Genomic DNA, 21,527 nt, shown 5'->3' on the forward strand with positions numbered 1-21,527 from the left:
GAATGATACATCTTAAAGGGGTTGCCATACAAACAAAATGCAGATTAATCAATAGATCTTGGAATTAAAATAAGTTCTACAATTGGATGCTTTTCAAAAAAATTATTCCTGTGCTGAGAAGATCAAAATTAGAGAACAACACACAATTTCCTAAATGTTGTGGTCGTTGTGTCATCCTATGTGATTATATCCTAACATGAGGAAACTTGTAGTATTTTCTGCTTATTTCATAAATTGAATTTATTGTAAAGCAAATCAAAAGGTAAATGAGATAAATGAAAAAGACACGGATCAAAATAGAGAACACTTTCAGATTCCTGCAAGTTATTTGTGCTAATTTTCTTAATTATCTGACAAAACCTATGTAACTGGCAGCCTGACTTTCCAATTTGCATTCAAAAGTGACTAAAAACCCTCTGTCAGCAGGTTGTCCAGATGAAGTCCAAAGGGGTGACCCAATCAGCCATAGCAAGAGAAGTTGGTTTTTCCAAGTCTGTGATTTTGGGAATATTGCTTTTTTACAACATCACAAACTCTTTGAAGTCCCCCCAAGAAGGCTCGTAACCCTCGAAAGACAAATGCAAGAGGACAGGATAATGTGGAGAATCTCCATGGGTAATCGTTTCACCACTGCAGCTGGAATTGCTCGCCAGTTCAGCACTGAACAGAGTAAAGGTCTGTCTCATCATACAGTGTCACGACGTTTAAGAGCATTTAGACTGAAAGCCCAATCTGCAGTGACTAAACGTCTCATTAGCAGAAAGCATCACAAGGCTAGAATCACCTTTGGTGAGGAGCATGTTGTGTGGACAGAGGAGAAGTGTCCACAGTTCATTTTAGTGATGAAAGCAAGTTTTATTTTTTTGGGTCTGATGGGAAACATTATGTTTGTCGACAAACTGGGAAATACTGAACACAAAGTGAGTTAAGAAGTCAGTGACAGGTGGTTGAGGAAAGGTTATGGGTAGGGGAATGTTTTCTGCAGCAGGATTTGGAACTCTCATACAGCCACATGGCATAGTGAAGATGAGTGTGGATGAGAACCTTCTTCACAACACGTGGTCTCTTACTTGCGTTCACCACTCAATCAGCCAGCAATTTTCATGCGGACAAAGCCCCCTGTCACACAGCAAAACACGGAAAGCAGTTAATGAAAACAATGAAAAGGCCAAAGCCCAGAGTACTGATCTAAACTCAATAGAAAACCTCTGGAAAATTCTTGGTGACTTATGGCCAAGAAACCACAACAGTCAAAGAACTGTGGAAGAGACTGGAAGAAGAGTGGACTAAAATATCCCCAGAGCAGTGTGACTAGTGATATCCTGTAGTCATTCAAAGCAAAAGGCCTGTACACGTCCTACTGATTGTGACTGTTGTCACCTTTAGAATATTTACACCGTGTGCAGAATTATTAGGCAAGTTGTATTTTAGAGGATTTTTTTTTATTATTGATCAACAACTATGTTCTCAATCAACCCAAAAGACATCAACCCAATATCAAAGCTTAATATTTTTGGAAGTTGGAGTGTTTTTTTTTTAGATTTGGCAATCTTAGGAGGAGATCTGTTTGTGCAGGTAACTATTACTGTGCAGAATTATTAGGCAACTTAATATAAACCAAATATATTCCCATCTCACTTGTTTATTGTCACCAGGTAAACCAATATAACTGCACAAAATTTAGAAATAAACATTTCTGACATGCAAAAACAACACCCCCCCCTCCCCAAAAATAGTGACCAATATAGCCACCTTTCTTTATGATGACACTCAGCAGCCGACCATCCATAGATTCAGTCAGTTGCTTGATCTGTTTACGATCAGCATTGCGTGCAGCAGCCACCACAGCCACCAGACACTGTTCCGAGAGGTGTACTGTTTTCCCTTCCTGTAGATCTCACATTTTATGAGGGACCACAGGTTCTCTATGGGGTTCAGATCAGGTGAACAAGGGGGCCATGTCATTATTTTTTGATCTTTGCTGGCCAGCCACGCTGTGGAGTAGTTGGATGCATGTGATGGAGCATTGTCCTGCATGAAAATCATAATTTTCTTGAACGATACCGACTTATTCCTGTACCACTGCTTGAAGAAGTTGTCTTCCAGAAACTGGCAGTAGGTCTGGGAGTTGAGCTTCACTCCTTCCTCAACCTGAAAAGATCCCACAAGTTCATCTTTGATGATACAAATCCATACCAATACCCCACCTCCACCTTGCTGTCGCTTTTTTTGCCCAACACGCTTCTTGCGACCCTGTTGGCTATTTGCCATGAAACGCTTGATTGTTCGGTGATCACGCTTCAAAAGTTTGGCGATTTCAAGAATGCTGCACCCCTCTGCAAGACATCTCACAATTTTGGACTTTGCAGAGTCTCTCAAGCCTATACAGCTTGGAGTAGGACAGCATGTATAAAAATGATCATTTGATCAAAATACTCATTTGCCTAATAATTCTGCACACAGAGTAGTTATAATCTCTCTCTGTACTACAGACATTGCTGTTCTCTAATTATAATCATCACGTTTTGGGCAAAATAAAGGTTTAAAGTTGATAAACTTTGAATCTGTTGTAAAACTCTTGTTCTAGTGCCGTGATGCACCACTTACAGCAAAAAAAAAACCCCCTTCAAATCTTGATCAATGTATATTACATTATCTCTGTAAAAAGCAAGAGATCCTACATTGTTCTCTAATTTTGATCTCCAGTGTATGTGCCCCTGTTTGTACTGTGTAATGGCAGTGTCTGATTTTCGGGGTAGGTGAAATGGGGGTGGGGGGGGTTAAGTATACAGACAGGACAGATGCAGATTTCCCTGAAATAAAACATTTCCATGTATATTTCTACACAGGCAGGGAAATGTTTTACTTCACTGAAAGAAATCAGCTGTGATTCCATTCTGTCTTGTCTATATACTCTGTTTAGTATATTAAGCAAAACATAACAATGGTTTCAACCCTGTGTAAATCATTTGATGAACAGGTTTCTGATGAAAACATTTACCACATTCTAAGCCTGGAAATGGCTTCTCCCCTGTGTGAATTCTTTGATGTCTAATAAGAACATGTTTCACGTTAAAACATTTTTCAACTTGTTTTTTAAACTTTTCCCACATTGTGAACATGAAAATTGTTTCACTGTGTGAATTCTCCAATGATGCATTTCAAGATTTTGTTTCCATTTAAAACATTTCCCACATTCTGAACATGAAAATGGCTTCTCCCCTGCGTGAATTATTTGATGTTCAATAAGACTAGATCTCTCATTAAAACATTTCCCACATTCTAAACATGAAAATGGCTTCTCCGCTGTAGGAGCTGTTTGATGTTCAACACCCAGTCCGTAATTTCTATTTTGCTTTACAGTCTGTGATGAATCAGGAAATAGGATCTGCTTAAAAGGATAAGATGATACATTTTGGATATGAGAGACTGAGAGCATATCTTCAATATTGGAAATCTCTTCATCTGCATACTGAGTGATACTGCAATCATCAACATTAAAGTGTGAAGATAGCAGATGTCCCTCTGAGCTCCTGGTACAATCATCTGCAAAAAATAAAGCTGAAATTATCTTTTAATAATATAACCTCAGTAATTATATTGATATTTTATGACATTACAAAGAAGAATTTTATAAATATAAAAAAAAAAAATATTAAAATTGGCTAAAAATATTTGACTGCCAAACAGATCCCAATCTCACAGCAAGGGCCAGTAGGACTCGCTGTTACAATACCAGGCTTTTCTATTTTAGCTTTCCACTTCTGTGCTGAGCGGCAAACAGGGTTTTTTTTCCCTAAACTTAATGTATGGATGTTCCAGCAGCCAATTAGGGAGCAGAAACCATCCACAACATTCAGACACAAGGACCTTGTGTCATTGGCTGCCTAAGTCACATGTCCCTCTGTATATTAAAAGTGGACATGGTGGGGGGGAGGGCGGATCCGGAGGTATATTATCATCCATGTTACATATGCACAGCCTGTAACTGTTCTGAACATATATCACTAGAACAAATAGCTAATGGAAAAAGGGAAGACGGGGCAGCACCCAACTGGTCCCTGTACAGACCAAAAGACCCAAGCTGCACAACAGCACAATTTCAGACATGGCTCCTTAAAAGGCCGTCAAGGGGTTTCTCGTGCCTCGTTAAGGACCAGAGAGGAAGCTGCCACACATTGCCTACAAGAGAAGAGGAAGGTGTGCAGGAACAAACAGAAACCCAGAGTGAGATAAACTAAAACAACTCCAAATAAGGTGAAGAATTAGGAACTGGAAGGAGAACACACTGACTCACAGCAGACACTCAACTGGAGTTTACTATAAAAGGTAAACCCCTAAGATGAAGGTCTGGAACTCTCAGGAACAAGCCCACATAGCCAGCAAGGGAATGCAGTGATTGGTAACTGTATAAAACCCAACCCAGAATGTGATCAGGCAAACGATAACAGGAAAATGAGAAGCATCTGGAGAGGAGCGAATCAGAGAGGAAAACAAAGACCATTGGAACAATCAGCATGTGAAAAGGATAGAAAAGGCAATAGCTCAGCTGACAGATGAACCGATCACAAAACCACAGGTCACCTGATCGAATCTCCAAATCGACCCATGACATTGATATAACGTATAACAGTATCACATTATTATCAACCAATGTTCTGTCTGAAAAAGAGAATATACATCTAAGAGCCTCACCGGGGCGGTGATCTGTAGGAATCTCCTCTTTACTCCGCTGATCGCCCCTCACATTTCTCTCTGGAGAATTAATATTGTGCAGATCTTTATCCGGATCCAAAAGCTGCAAAACAAAATATTGTAAAAGTCCCCGGGAATAATGGAGATAAGATCCGGACATGTGAGGTCTGTGGTCAGCTGTGATCCTGCCGTCTCCACCGCTCTCATTACACAAGTATAAAACATCTAATACTGGAGGAGAAAACAAGACTGAACACAAGGAGGTCACAGCCGTCTACACCTCATAGGGGAGACCTCCATCTACCTGAGGATCCTGTGGAGGAGGAGGAGGAGCGGGACATCTCTCTGGGGTCGTCCTCGTACTGGAGAGACCTGCAGGAGACACAGACAGGACGGACATCATTATTACATACAGATAATTATAGGCCGGGTGTATTCAGTCCTGTCTATTACCTGGTGATGTGCGGGGCTGGGGCTCCTCCATCATCACCTCCTTGTACCGCTCCTTGTGTCCTTCTAGATACTCCCACTCCTCCATGGAGAAATAGACGGTGACGTCATGACACCTTATAGGAACCTGACAACACAATGATACCGTCATCACCCAGAATCCTCCAGTGCCGTCCTGTATAATGTCCCAGCATTCCCAGCAGTGTCACCTCTCCAGTCAGCAGTTCAACCATCTTGTTGGTGAGTTCTAGGATCTTCTGGTCATTGATGTCTTCATGTATCCGGGGGTGAGGTGGAGGCACCGGGATTGGACTCAGGGTTCCTCCCCGTCCTTCAGACACAGGGGCCTGACAGCGATCACTAGAGGTCTTCACTACTGTGTAATCCTGAGTGTGGAGACATTAATATTATCACTACAGACATTTCCAGAGTCCATATCCTCACCGGTCATATCCTCTGTTATTCCCATAGATAATGGTGTAATGTGATGACATCAGAGCCTCTCACCTCCCCGGTCATATCCTCTGTTATTCCCATAGATAATGATGTAATGTGATGACATCAGAACCTCTCACCTCTCCAGTAAGATGGAACATTATCTCCAGGCTGAGGTTTAGTATCCTCTCCGCCATCTTGCCTCTGTACTTCTTCATTCTTGCAGAGATATCAGCAGAGGATCCTTTATTGTAGGAATCTGAATGAAAAAATGATGAGATGATAAAAACAAATGCAAACTTCATAAAAAACATTACGGAGAAACGTTTACATACTAACCGGCATTTTACCCCTCTATCCAGGTTTCTGCCTCTCGGTGGCGCCACACTTGCACTGTGGACAGCACGGGGGGGGGGGGGGGGGGGGGGCGTCAGGCGCAGTCCTGTGTAACATTAGTGTGGCTGGGACTTGTGGTGCCGCCCAGCAGGGAATCTATGTCTCTCTGCAGAGCGCTGGGATCACTTGTTCTCCACACGTCCTGCTTCACCTTAAGAACCTCTTCTGGTTTCAGGTATAAACAGATAAGAGCCCCCTACCTCTGTATGCTACCACCACAGTGAATTCCTCCACAGTACTCTCCACACACAGTATGACGGACGCCACACAATCCTTCATACTATATAATTGCTTGCATACAGTGTAATGGCCCCATCACAATCCTGTAAACAGTTTAGTGGCCCTATATTGCCTTATATAGTAAAATGCCCTCCAGGGGCGGACATATCACTAGTGCAACCTGTGCAGCTGCACACGGGCCCAGGAAATAAGGGGGTCACATCCACCTCCAAAAGCAGCATGTAGCTTCTCTCAGAGAAACATTATTGAACTGGAAACGGCCCTTACAGTGACCTCCAAAAATGTGGGCACCCCTGGTAAAAATTACTATGATTGCGAACAGATAAGCAAGTTGAAGATGAAATAATTTCTAAAAGGCAGAAAATTAAAGATACATATTGTACATAAACAAGAAATTTTTTTTTTAATTTTCATCATTTTACATTTTAAAATTTAGAAAAAGGAAAAATGGGCCGATGCAGAAGTTTGTGCTCCGTGGAGATTTGTGTGCGTAGATAACTTTGACCAAGGTTTCAGACTTTAATTATCCTGTGAGGGTTATGGCTTGTTCACCATCATTGTTAGGAAAGGCCGGATGATGCAAATTTTACAGCTGTATAACACCCCAACCTCCTCTAACCTTGTGCCAAAAAAAACAGCAATCATGTGTTCTTCTAAGCAGCTGCCTAGCACTCTGAAAATAGTGGAGGCCCACAAAACAGGGGAAGGCTATAAGAAAACAAAGCGTTTTCAAGTTGCCCTTTCCTCAATTCGATATGTAATTAAAAAATGGCAGTTAAAAGTGGAGGTCAAGATGAGGTCTGGAAAGAAAAGATTGTGACAGCTGCTCATGAGATTGGTAGATTGCTGGATTTGCACTAGACAAAGGCAAATCAGTAATGAAATTCATGGACAAATTAGTCTATCGTCTTTGTGGAAATGGCAATGGAGCCAATTCCCCGGCTAGCCGGCTATGACAGAGTTTAACGTGTGCGCAAGTTTCACAAACTGATAAAAAATGTTTAATATCTTTAAGCATTGATGTATGGACTGCGGATGGAGCAGCTGGGATGGTGAGTGTGCTGGCAACCAAGCCGGGGAGGAGAGTCAAGACAGTGCGAGGATGCAGGTGAGAGCGTTACAGTAACACCCCCACCTTTTACAGGAATCTCTTAAGGAGAAGAGGGACATAATATTTTTATGGTGCTCCAATGATCTCTCCTCAGGACCAAATCCCTTCCAGTCCACTAAGAGGAGGGAGGGTTTTACCTTGAACCCTTTCCAGGATCCCGGAAGTAGCAGCTCAGGACAGGTTTGAGGAGATACACATGGAACGAGTAGAGAATATGCAAGGAGGCCAGAAGCGTTAGCTTGTAAAACACATTATTGATCAGCTGGAGCACCTCGAAGGAACCGATAATGCAGAGACCTAACTTGTAGGACAGCAACTTGATGTGGACATATCTGGAAGGGAGCCATAACTGGTCTCCGGGCTGGACCAAAGGTGGGGTCTAGGCGTCTCTTATGTGCATGCCTCGTCATTCGGATGGATGATTGAAATCTGGCCAGAGACCAAGTCCTCCCTGGAGCATTGAAAGTCTTGACAGGAGCATCGGCTGCAGAATTGCTGGGGGTAATCGCCACAGGGAATGGAACGGAGAGTTAGTGGAGTACTCACGAGAGGTTTTTGGGTTTTGTTAAGAGAAGACGAGGGACAGGCCAAGACAAATTCCACAATATCTTTAGGCAGCGTTGGCCACCAGTAATGCAAGATCAGCAGAGTTGTCTTCTTTTGTTTGGCGTGACCGGCCAGCTTAGAGGAAAGACCCCATTGCAACATACACCCATCTGCCTCAGCAACAAATGTATTTCCGAGTGGGACTCAAGACATGATTACTTGAGCCACCGGGAACATCTTAGAGGGGTCAATATGTTGAGGATCTTCCTCTTGATCGTCTGACAGAAAGGACCTGGAAAGTACATTACATCTGCCTAGATGTTCGTCTTGGCTGGACGGAATTGAAGAACAAAGTCAAAACAAGCAAAGAACAGAAACCAGTGGGTTTAACACGGACTCAGCCTCTGAGCATACTGTAGGTAGGCCAGGTTCTTGTGGTTGGTGTAGATGATGACTGGATGCACCCCCCCCCCCCAGAAGGTATCACCACTCCTCCAAAGCCATCTTTATCACTAACAGTGATCCGAAGCAAAGAAGACCCTGGAAAAGAAACCGCAGGTTAATGTCTCACCATCAACAGCAGACTTCTGTGTGAGAACTCCCCCGACTCTGGAGGATGAAGCATCCACTTCCAGGAGGAACTGCCCATTAATGTCTAGTCTATGCAGTGCCGGACCAAAAAGAAGGCCAGCTTGAGGGCGATAAACGCGCGGTCCGCTTCTGGAGTCCACAGGATTCGCCCCTTTGCTTGTCAGGGAAGTGATGCGCAGAATCCGGGAAGATGATGAACTGAGGGCAATAATTGGCAAAACCAAGGAACAGCTAAATCATCTTCACTCCATAGGGACAGGGCCACTTTAGCACCGACAACGCCTTGTCCGGGTCAATCTTCAGGCTGGTGTCCAAGATTATGTAACCAAGCAAAGGCAGGCAAAACCGTTGAAAGAGGCACTTCTCGAATTTGGCGTATAGATGATTCTCACTTAGTCTTTGTAGTTCCTGTGTGTAGAGAGATCAGGAGAGACAACCAGGATGTTGTCCAAGTACACCACCACGCATGAGTTGAGTAAAGCAGATCCTGAAATATATAGTTTACGAATTCCTGGAAGAGTGCCGGAGCATTGCTGAGCCCGAATAGCATTACCCGAAACACATAGTGACCGTTATGGGCATTAAAAGCAATCTTCCATTCGTCACCCAACCATATCTGGGCGAGGTTGTACGCACCACAGAGGTCGAGCTTGGAGAAGATACTGGAATCACCGAGAAACAATTCCAGTATTTATTCTTGACAGTGATTTTGTTAAGATCTCTATAATCAATACATGGCTGAAGGGAACCATCCTTTTTCTTGACAAAGAAGAATCCGGTTCTGGCTGGTGAGAAGGACTTTTGGATGAATCCTCTTGCCAGGATTTCCTTGATGTATTCAGACATGACTTGGGTCTCCGCCTGAGACACAGGGTAGATACGGCCGTGGAGAGAAGTGGAACCACTAAGGAGGTAGATAGGCTGCGTGATTGCCTTATGTGGTGGCACAGTCTCAGCCTCCTTGTCGAAGAAATCCGTGTAGGACCAGTAGGCGGATGGCAGACTCATAACATTTGAAGGCCTAACAGGTTGAACTGAAAAGAGATATTCTTCGAGACAGGAGTGACCCCCACCTGAGCACATCTCCAGATCTCCATGGTAAAATTGTTTCATGCCTCCGAAGCCACGGCAGACCCAATAACAGTAAATGCGACATTCTTGGTAGCAAGTAGAAAGCGACTCTCTCCATGTGCAGCATTCCCACCTGAAGGTCAACTTGCTCGGTGATGAAATGGATAGCCTCGGACAAGGGCTTTCCATCCACGGATGACACTACAAAGGGAGCTTGAAGCTGATGGACCTAAATCTGATACTGATCCACAATGGCCTGCTCTACAAAGTTCCCAGTGGAACAAGAGTCCAGTAAGGACAATTCTGTGAATTGGGTTTTGCCACTAATTTCGGACACTGATATATATAGTGATGGAGAGAATTTGTTCTCACCTAGGGTAGCATCTCCTACGGACCCTCAGCTTGGCAGTTTCCAGTTTTTCTTGGACAGAAGCGAATCAGTTGAGTAGATTCTCAGTAGAAGCAAACCCCTCACCAGTGCGACGGATCTCTCGGCAGAGCTCTGCTGGAAGCTCTTGATCCACTTCCATGGGCTCGGGAGGAGTCACAGAGATTGCGGGTCGCGGCATGATGGGTTTCTGGAATGAAGAAACCAGGCACAACAATCTCTTCTCTTGGTTTTCCTCTCTGGATCATTCTTGAAACCTGACGTCGATGCGGATAGCCAGCAAAACTAGGTCGTCCAGAGAAGAAGGCACATTGTCCTTAATCCTACAGGACAATCCTTGCAAAAATGTAGCCACCAGTGCTTCATTATTCTAGCCCAGTTTGGAAGAGAGTGAGAACGGCATACTGGCACCCAGAACGAGCAGTTCTGTGTGCATATCTAGAATTCTTGCCTAACAGTCTCAGCATATAGTGGCACACAAACAGATTTTTTTACTCTGAAGCCAGGTGTATACGTCCCGACTTCAGAGATGTGTAGTGTGCATGACCGGAAGTGCAGTGACTTATGACCATGCGCAATGAGCCTGCACCCGGCATCGGACACGATCAATGCCGAAAGTTACGCGTGGCTTTTTATAGAGATACAGATGACGCTGGACATTGTAAAGCATGATTATGACGCCTAGAAGAGGGGGGTGCTGTCATGATTCCTCCACATAGTGTGTCTGGGAGGCAATGAGGATTTTATGCCTACTAAAGTATTATCATGGATTCTCTTCGGGGTTTGAACCGGTGCTCTCTGGTTGTTGGTTGCTTTCCCTCTGTTAGACACAGCCGGTTTTGTGTTGGTACAACTGATTAAGGATGTTGTCTTTATATCTTATGTTTTGCCTTCTGGTTTCACTTCTATTCAGGAGGGTTCAATTTCTTGTTTGGTTTGCCCTATCACATTTTGGGAGACGCCATTTATACTCACTACTCACATGCCTTAGTGCTGGTTATTTCTGGATGGAGGATTGTCTGGAGTCACAGCTCGTCGGTTAAAGGGGTTGTCTGGTCTAAAATGATAAGTCGTCAGTCACTCTTTGTGATTGCAGATGTATGCATCCTTCCAGCACGCACACTGCAAAGATTCGCCAGTTGCTGAGCCGGGAACCCATGACACAATTGTACGATATGCATGTTCCCGGCAAGAATCAGAGTAGTAGGCGTGGCATCACTCAATACAAGAATATTGAGCAAAGCAGTGACCACTAGGCGGCCATCCCTACTAGTTGATGCAATCCACTCCATACACGCTCATTGAGTGAGGCCGTGCCACTAGTTGGATTTTGGCCCGGAACATGCATATTGCACAATTGCGGTCACATGAACACCGTTCCTAGCTCAGAAACTGGCGAATCCCCGCAGCGCACGAGTTTGTTTGCAAGTTCCTAGCCCTGTGTACAACCCTCTGCCTGTGTGCACTTCATTTATGTTTAGTGTTGTTTTCATGTTACACTTGGTTTATAGCTTAAGGTACAGTTAAGGACACTCAGGATCAGCCGTTGATGAGGGGATGCCATTGCGTGATCTTAGGGTATCAACCTCCGTTGTCCACCTGTTTTGTACCTGTGGATTTCTGGTTTTACATCTTCCTTGGTTTGTCTATCCGTGTGAGATTGCTTGGATTCAGTTGTAACAGTTATCTGGGTGTGCTGAGCTGTCAGTGAGTGAATGACACCACAGTCATCCATTCTGGTTCTGGGTTGTTCAGATGATCCATCTTCCCAGTGATTGCCCAGCTACTTAGCTGTGCAGTGTCTTCCAGAACTCCGCCAGTCATTCATTCTGTTACAGTGCTGTGTTTGTCTTCTGTCTGTTCTGATCATTGTTATCTGCCCCCGGAATGTTGCCTGACTATTCCTCTGTTTGCTCCGTATATCTGACGTGATCTCCTGGTATTTTGACCCTGGACTGTTTGGCTATGCCTCGGTTTACTCTCCAAATCCACGCCATGCTCTTTTGGTACCTGACCCCAAATTATTTGTCTGCCCTATCATCAGATCTGCCCGTGATCAGTGACCAGAGTCACCTGCTATTAATTTCATATGGTTGAAGACGCCTTCCCACATGGGCTTCTGTAGGTTTGGAAAACTCTGATGGGTATCAAGGATCGTTGGATTGGAGAGAAACTCCATCTTGTAGTCGTTAATGATGTATTTAGGGATCGCGGAAGTTGCTGCCCCTTCATAGACTGGCATGGCAGGTGTGGAGGCAGGCGAAGAAGGTCCTGCATTTCTCTGATGATCTAGCTGAAATGCCCCTCTGGCAAAATGTGTATTTCCCCACACTATCGGATAACCCGTCTTCCACATTCTGTAGTCCGCATGGTGTTTTCTCTCTCGGTCAGATCTATGAGCAAAATATATTGTTGTCCTTTGACCAGATCTAATCCAAGTTTAATGTTGCTAGATGTCATTTTTTTTTGGCACTTGCAGTTGACAACAGCCATCTAGCACCACATGAGAGGGACTCCTGGCACCATTCTCATATCCTCCTTTCCTTTGATAGGGATACTTCAGTCTCAAGGCCCGAAAGGGTTGATCTCCTCTTTATATACATATCTACTGTCCTTGGGGAACGAGTCCCAACCTTTGGCAGTCAAGGAGAAGTGTGGGCTACTCGTATGCATGAGGATGACATTGAGGAAGTCTTGGAATCGCCTACTAAGGTCTACCAGTCAATTAAACAAAACGATCCAAATCTATATAATAAACCAGGCATACCTTACCCCACTGAGATTGCTTAAGATGCTACGCTGAGAGATGTCAGAGTGTTCACGGTGTTATGGGGAGGACGGAGATTTCATCAAAATGATCTGAGGCTGCCCGGTAACTGCTGTCTTTTGGTGTGAGGTGGTATCGTTCCTCTCCTCCTTGGCCTCCTTCCCTATACCTCTTGATCCATTACTCTGCCTGTTTGGAGTCTTAGACGAGAGAACTTGGTCTCATCACCTCAAAATCTTTCTCCGGGAGTCACTCTATATGGCCAGGAAACTCCCTGCCTTGCGATGAATGGGCAGTTTTCCCCGGCGGTGCATGCATGAGTGAAACTAGTAAATGCAATGCTCCCCTATGAACGAACTGTATATCAAAATAGGGGTTGCCCTGAGAAAATGTAATAAGATCTGGGAGATGTGGCACTCCTCTCCTTTGACATTGCCCTAATGTTGAATGCTCCTTTGCTGGCGCCTATGGTAGAAACCGTCACTGTGATACTGTTATGTTTTCTTCTTTTGTTCTCTGTCTTGTTAACCCCTTAACAACTCATGACGTACTGGGTATGTCATGGTGACATGGTACTTAACGACCCATGACGTACCCAGTACGTCATGGCGAAGTCGCGGTCCCGGAGCCCCAGTGAGTGCGATCAGTTCACACAAACCGCAGATTCGGGAAGGAGGGGGACCTCTGCCTGACCTCAGGAGGGGTGGTGCCTCCTCCCCGGACCTACGGAGGCTGCGATTGGCTGACGAACGCCGCTCAGCCAATCACAGCCACTGTAATGTTTCAGCCATTGAAAATGGCTGAAAAATTGGAATCCAGCCGTGATCAGTGCAGCTATAGCACTGATCATTGGCTGGAGCTGGGTGATCGCTGCTTCACCCGCCCCCAGCTCTGATTGGAGAGAACGGCCTTGTGACCGATCTCTCCAATCACCGTGGATCTGCTGGCTGGTGACCGCTCCCCTCAGCTTCACTCCGTCCATGGAAGCTGAGAAGAGCCATCCCTGTTAAGCCTCTGCGCCTGATCCCCCAATCTGCCGCCCCTGCCCCCGATCCGCTGCCACTGCCGCCGATCCGCCACCCCTCTCCCGCCGATCCGCCACCGCTCTTCCGCATCAGCCACTGCCGCCGATCCGATGCCGCCCCCCCTCTATCTACTGCCCCCTCCAGCCCCTCTCACCCTCCCTCTTCCATCCTCCGCCACGCGCTCCCATCCTCCGCCGTGCCCTCTCCCATCTTTTTTCCATCCCACCTTGTCGTCCCCCCCCCCTTTTTGCAGCACATCCGTGCATGCGTCCAGATTTTTTTTTTCTGTAAACTAAGAAAGAAATACAAATAAACTTAGTTTAGGGCCAATAAAATTATACTGTAGTAATCGTCAACTACAGTATTTACAGAATATTGTAAGGGTCAGCCCAGTGTCACACGTGAGAGAAATGCATATGGGGTCTCATAACGCATCATCCGGCACAGTCGCTCTCTTCCAGACAGGAGTGTGCGGCTGTGCTGGACGATGCGATGTGAGATTTGTGCATCGCTCTCACGTGTAGCAGTTGCCTTAGTGTCAGTTGCAGGCAATTATTTTTTTTTTACTGACACCCGTATTTTTTATTTCGCCAAACTAATATTTTTTTTGTATGGAAGGGGTCTAGTTTTCAAAATGGGGTCACATGTGGGGGAGCTGCATTGTTTAGACACCTCGGGGGGGGGGGGGTCTCCAAACACAACATGGCGTTGTGATACCAATGTGATATGACTGAAGAATGAGTGTGATTTAGATAGGGATCATAAAAGATATAGTGATCCCAGATATTTTTTGATCCATCAATAATTCAGTATCAAAGAGAGATGTCCTCTGGATAACCAATTTTACCATGACAAAGAATACGTGTCAAACAGATCTTAAGCAAAACCACGATAATGAGGAAGTAATGTATACAGTTCCACAGTCAGGAAACTTGTGGTTAGTTGAAAACAGGTGCAAGGAAGCTGGCATATAAAATTTACAGCTCATTGCAATATCTCCAGGAAAACTGTGGTCAACTGGCAGAATGTACAGTAAATGTGCAGGAAGCTGCTGGTGCCCACAGCAGTTTGTGGTCAAGTTACATGAACATGACTCAGCTGTTACATGCTGGTGACCAATTAACCATTCAGAAAACACAACCTACAAAGTTTTCCTATAAAAATACACCGGACTCGCTTAATGTTAGGGAAAACCTTCCAGAAAGCTGAAGTGTACGTACCGCTTCGGTGATGCAAAAGGCCGCATTGTTTTTCCTTCTCATTAAATCGAGTCCCTCCGATGAGAAGGATTGCTACAACAAATGGTAATGTTGATGCATATTTCTGTTATTGTATAAGATTCTATGACTGAAAGAGTAGTTCTAATGCCTATGTACCATTGACTATTCATGTGGTATTAAAATAAATAGTATCTTGCTATAAAGAATCTTAGTATTCGTGCCTGATTAGGATATCAGTGAGCGCTAAGTAAGTACGTGCTTTCAGCCCCTTTTTTTTTTGTAGAATTTAGCAAGACAGGCGTCCGCTAATAATTCTAACCAATTTTGCTGTGAAACGGCGCGCCTTCTCTTCTGAGCCTCGCCGTGCGCCAAAACAAATACTTTCTACCACATATGAGGTATCTGTGTCCTCAGGAGAAATTGCACCACACGTTTTATGGTGCAATTTTTCTTGATACCCTTGGGGAAAAAAGCTACCTGCTTGAAATAACAATTTCGAGGTATAAAAAAAAAAATAAATAATTTCATGGCTGAACATTATAAACTTTTGTGAAGCCTCCAGGGGTTCAAAGTGCTCACTAAACATCTAGATAAATTCCATGAGGGGTCTAGTTTCCAAAATGGGGTTACTTGTGGGGGGAGCTCCATTGTTTAGACACCTAAGGGAGTCTCCAAATGCAACATCGCATCCGCTAATGATTCCAGACAATTTTGCTTTAAAAAAAATCAAATGATGCTCCTTCCCTTCCGAGCCTTCCCGTGCTCCCAAACAACTTATTTCCACCACATATGAGATATCGGTGTACTCAGGGGAAATTGTACAATAACTTATGATGCATTTTTTCCTGATACCCTTGTGAAAATGCTAAATTTTATGGCTAAAGTAACATTTTTGTGTAAAAAAAGGGAATTTTTCATTTTTTCCTTCTACACTGCTTTGGTTGCTGTGAAGCTCCTAAAGGGTTAATGAACTAATTGAATGTGGTTTTGAGCAGAATGAGGGGTGTAGATTTTAAAATGGGGTCACTTTTGGTTATTTTCTGTCCCCCTAGATTTCTCAAATCACTCCAAAAGTGATGTGGTGCCTAAATATTTTTTTTTTGTAAATTTTGTTGGAAAAATTAAAACTTGCTGATGAACTTTGAACCCTTCTAACTTCTTAACGTAAAAAAAAATTGTTTCGAAAATTGTGCTGGTGTAAAGCAGACATGTGGGAAATGTTATTTAGTAACTATGTTGTGTGACAGAACTCTCAGATTTATGAGCATAAAATTTCAAATTTTGAAAATTGCGAAATTTTCACAAATAAATGCAAAACATATCATCCTAAATTTACCACTGACATGAAGTACAATATGTCACGAAAAAACAATGTCAGAATCGCCAGGATCCGTTGAAGCGTTCCAGAGTTATAACCTGTCAAAGTGACACTGGTCAAAATTGCAAAAAATTAGCCTGGTCTTTAAGGTGAAAACAGGCTGGGGGCTGAAGGGGTTAAGGGGTTAAACGGCAAGAGCAGATAACGATTCTGCTCGTGCCCAGCAGGCACACATCACAGCTGTGAAAATATTATATTATATATCCACACCCTCACATATAACAGTATCACATTATTACCAATCAATATTCTGCTGAAAAAGTGAATATAGATCTAAGAGCCTCACCGGGGCGGTGATCTGTAGGGATCTCCTCGTTACTCCGCTGATCGACCCTCACATTTCTCTCTGGAACAATAATAATGTGCAGATCTTTATACGGATCCAAAAGCTGAAAAACAAAAAATATTGTTAAAGTCCCCGGGAATAATGGAGATAAGATCCGGACATGTGAGGTCTGTGGTCAGCTGTGATCCTGCCGTCTCCACCGCTCTCATTACACAAGTATAAAACATCTAATACTGGAGGAGAAAACAAGACTGAACACAAGGAGGTCACAGCCGTCTACACCTCATAGGGGAGACCTCCATCTACCTGAGGATCCTGTGGAGGAGGAGGAGGAGCGGGACATCTCTCTGGGGTCGTCCTCGTACTGGAGAGACCTGCAGGAGACACACACAGGACGGACATCATTATTACATACAGATAATTATAGGCCGGGTGTATTCAGTCCTGTCTATTACCTGGTGATGTGCGGGGCTGGGGCTCCTCCATCATCACCTCCTTGTACCGCTCCTTGTGTCCTTCTAGATACTTCCACTCCTCCATGGAGAAATAGACGGTGACGTCCTGACACCTTATAGGAACCTGACAACACAATGATACCGTCATCACCCAGAATCCTCCAGTGCCGTCCTGTATAATGTCCCAGCATTCCCAGCAGTGTCACCTCTCCAGTCAGCAGCTCCAGCATCTTGTTGGTGAGTTCTAGGATCTTCTGGTCATTGATGTCCTCATGTATCCGGGGGTGAGGTGGAGGCCCCAGGATTGGGCTCAGGGTTCCTCCCCGTCCTTCACACACAGGGGCCTGACAGAGATCACTAGAGGTCTTCACTACTGTGTAATCCTGAGTGTGGAGACATTAATAATATCACTACAGACATTTCCAGAGTCCATCACCCCCCGGTCATATCCTCTGTTATTCCCATAGATAATGATGTAATGTGGTGACATCAGAACCTCTCACCTCCCTGGTCATATCCTCTGTTATTCCCATAGATAATGATGTAATGTGATGACATCAGAACCTCTCACCTCCCCGGTCATATCCTCTGTTATTCCCATAGATAATGATGTAATGTGATGACATCAGAACCTCTCACCTCCCCGGTCATATCCTCTGTTATTCCCATAGATAATGATGTAATGTGATGACATCAGAGCCTCTCACCTCCCCGGTCATATCCTCTGTTATTCCCATAGATAATGATGTAATGTGATGACATCAGAACCTCTCACCTCCCCGGTCATATCCTCTGTTATTCCCATAGATAATGATGTAATGTGATGACATCAGAGCCTCTCACCTCTCCAGTAAGATGGAAGATGATCTCCAACGTGAGATTTAATATCTTCTCCGACATCTTGTCTCTGTTCTTATTCAACCTTCATTGGGGAATCAGGAAAATTCTCTTCTATTGAATGCTGTAACCTGAACAAAAAGAAAAAGAAACAACAAGAGAAATTCATAGTGAAGCATAAAATAAGGATAAAATAAGGGCAGAATATTGGTCCTTCCTTTCCTTATCCCAAATACATCTCCTGATGAAGCACAGGTGAAACCCATGTTGGGGATGACAAGCACGGATGAAGACGTCACCAGAGGAGATACTTTGATTAATATAATGTAGTGTGGGCTTAGTTGGATTTTGCAATACTTTTCTTTACAGAAGAGACCCAGTTCTGTCATATTTTTTGTCTTGTATACTTTTACAGTCTAGCGGCCATTTCAATCACCGATTTCCAGTGCCATTTCTCTATATGTTGGTACTTAGTGGTCTAGCGGCCGCTCAACCGGTTTTCTCTGTTGGATGTGTTTTACCCATAAAGCCGCTTAACAAAAGTTTATTTTACTGATTACTCGAAGCTTCTGGCTTCATTTTAGGTTGAGCTTTAAAATGGTGAAGCCACTATTACACCATATATCTATGGACAAATTGTGGTTGGTATCATACTCTGACATCTTAGAAGGAGGGTCTCTGTCCCTACATTATGCTGGCCTCAGATGGGGGACCAAAAACCTGCTGACAAATTACCTTTAATTTGCATTTTATTGCATGAAATAAGTATTTGGTACAATAGAAAAAACATAATTTAATATTTGATAGAAACATTTGTTTGCAGTCACAGTGGTCGGACGGTCCCTGTAGCTCTTGACCAGGTTTGCACACACAGCAGCAGGGATTTTGGCCGGCTCCGCCATACAGATCTTCAAATCGCTCCGCCATACAGATCTTCTTCAGATCGCTCCGCCATACAGATCTTCTTCAGATCGCTCCGCCAAACAGATCTTCTTCAGATCGCTCCGCCATACAGATCTTCTTTAGATCGCTCCGCCATACAGATCTTCTTCAGATCGCTCCGCCATACAGATCTTCAGATCGCTCCGCCATACAGATCTTCTTCAGATCGCTCCGCCATACAGATCTTCTTCAGATCGCTCCGCCAAACAGATCTTCTTCAGATCGCTCCGCCATACAGATCTTCTTTAGATCGCTCCGCCATACAGATCTTCTTCAGATCGCTCCACCATACAGATCTTCTTCAGATCGCTCCGCCATACAGATCTTCAGATCGCTCTGCCATACAGATCTTCTTCAGATCGCTCCGCCATACAGATCTTCTTCAGATCGCTCCGCCATACAGATCTTCGTCAGATCGCTCCGCCATACAGATCTTCGTCAGATCGCTCCGCCATACAGATCTTCTTCAGATCGCTCCGCCATACAGATCTTCTTCAGATCGCTCCGCCATACAGATCTTCTTCAGATCGCTCCGCCATACAGATCTTCTTCAGATCGCTCCGCCATACAGATCTTCAGATCGCTCCGCCATACAGATCTTCTTCAGATCGCTCCGCCATACAGATCTTCTTCAGATCGCTCCGCCATACAGATCTTCCTCAGATCGCTCCTCCATACAGATATTCCTCAGATCGCTCCTCCATACAGATCTTCCTCAGATCGCTCCTCCATACAGATCTTCCTCAGATCGCTCCTCCATACAGATCTTCCTCAGATCGCTCCTCCATACAGCTCTTCCTCAGATCGCTCCTCCATACAAGCTCTTCCTCAGATCGCTCCTCCATACAAGATCTTCCTCAGATCGCTCCTCCATACAGATCTTCCTCAGATCGCTCCGCCATACAGATCTTCCTCAGATCGCTCCTCCATACAGATCTTCCTCAGATCGCTCCTCCATACAGATATTCCTCAGATCGCTCCTCCATACAAGCTCTTCCTCCGATCGCTCCTCCATACAGATCTTCCTCAGATCGCTCCTCCATACAGCTCTTCCTCAGATCGCTCCTCCATACAGCTCTTCCTCAGCTCGCTCCTCCATACAGATATTCCTCAGATCGCTCCTCCATACATTATAAACAAATTAAAGGCATCAATGGACCTCATTGCATTGGTTCAGGGCAACAACTACACTAAGCATGCAAACAGAAAAACAAACAAGGCTTTATATTTGCCCACACAACATCACATCTCCAAATCAGAATTGATTGGAAAAAAGCACAGGTATCAATGTATGGAAAGAATATGTTTTTATTAAATATCAAAAAAGGAGCAAGGAGATGGAAAATACATGTAATACATATCTACATACATAATCACCAGTTTTTCTGTCTACCTATTCCGGCATGCACTGCAGCACTGTAAAGGCTGCTTTACACGCTGAGATATCGTTACCGATATCTCTAGCGTGCGTACCCACCCCAACCGGTTGTGCGACACGGGCAAATCGCTGCCCGTGGCACACAACATCGCTCAGACTCGTCACACTACTTACCTGCCTAGCGACGTCGCTGTGACCGGCGAACCACCTCCTTTCTAAGGGGGTGGTTCGTTCAGAGTCACAGCGATGTCACTAAGCGGGCGCCCAATAGAAGCGGAGGGGCGGAGATGAGCGGGACGTAACATCCCGCCCACCTACTTCCTTCCTCATTGCCGGCGGCCGCAGGTAAGGTGAGGTTCCTCGTTCCTGCGGTGTCACACATAGCGATGTGTGCTGCCGCAGGAACGACAAACTACATCGTACACGCAGCAGCAATGATAATTGGGAATAGGGGGGGGCATGTCACCGATTAGCGATTTTGAACGTTTTTGCGACGATTCAAAATCGCTCATAAGTGTCACACGCAACGACATCGCTAAAGCGGCCGGATGTGCGTCACAAATTCCATGATCCCAACGAGATTGCTTGAGCAATGTCATAGCGTGTAAAGCGGCTTTTAGTTGCGCACTGACATACACGTTGCTGCAGCTTCCAGGCAGGATACACCAAGCACATACATACATACACATAGCGCACATGCATGTATACACTGAACACACACACCTGTCCCCAGCAATACGGTCTCCGGCAATCAAGTCCCCAGCGCCGCTCCAAGCTCCACAGCGGACTGAATATTCATTGAGTATAAAGAGCGACGGTTAGGAGTGGGTGACAGCGGAGCCGAAGACATCGCTGGAGAGAGGTAAATAAAGACACGTGTTTTCCCGGGGGGGGGGGGGGGGGCGAAGACAGAGAGAATACACACAGACGCCATCTACACACTGCGTACAGCCATATATACACACACACACACACACACACACACTAACGCCAACTACACACAGCGCACATCCACCACCTACACAGACGCCACCTACACACGGTGTACAGCCATATATACACACACATACACATAGCGTACAGCCATATACACACACACATATATACACTGTGCAGAATTATTATGAGTATTTTGATCACGATACTTTTTATACATGTCGTCCTACTCCAAGCTGTATAGGCTGAGAGCCAACTACCAATTAAGTAAATCAGGTGAGGTGCCTCTCTGTAATGAGGAGGGGTGCGGTGTAATGACATCAACACCCTATATATGGTGTGCTTAATTATTAGGCAACTTCCTTTCCTTTTGCAAAATC

General features: G+C 44.7%; 1 protein-coding gene across 2 annotated transcripts in view; it reads right to left on the minus strand.

Moving 5' to 3' along the window:
- LOC142257123 (uncharacterized) overlaps window positions 1-21,527 on the minus strand; it is an 89,972-nt gene that overhangs the window by 43,885 nt on the left and 24,560 nt on the right. For both annotated transcript variants that reach the window (XM_075329218.1, XM_075329226.1), the window contains 9 exons: window positions 17,898-18,022; window positions 17,261-17,437; window positions 17,055-17,178; window positions 16,906-16,973; window positions 16,600-16,702; window positions 5,721-5,839; window positions 5,355-5,531; window positions 5,149-5,272; window positions 5,000-5,067 (listed from right to left, as the gene is read on the minus strand). In XM_075329218.1, the coding sequence (XP_075185333.1) occupies window positions 5,000-5,067; window positions 5,149-5,272; window positions 5,355-5,531; window positions 5,721-5,839; window positions 16,600-16,702; window positions 16,906-16,973; window positions 17,055-17,178; window positions 17,261-17,437; window positions 17,898-17,954 (1,017 nt within the window). In that variant the 5' untranslated portion in view covers window positions 17,955-18,022. The remainder of the gene's footprint in view (window positions 1-4,999; window positions 5,068-5,148; window positions 5,273-5,354; window positions 5,532-5,720; window positions 5,840-16,599; window positions 16,703-16,905; window positions 16,974-17,054; window positions 17,179-17,260; window positions 17,438-17,897; window positions 18,023-21,527) is intronic.

This window comes from Anomaloglossus baeobatrachus, chromosome 1, assembly GCF_048569485.1.
Source record: "Anomaloglossus baeobatrachus isolate aAnoBae1 chromosome 1, aAnoBae1.hap1, whole genome shotgun sequence".
Lineage (NCBI taxonomy): Eukaryota > Metazoa > Chordata > Amphibia > Anura > Aromobatidae > Anomaloglossus > Anomaloglossus baeobatrachus.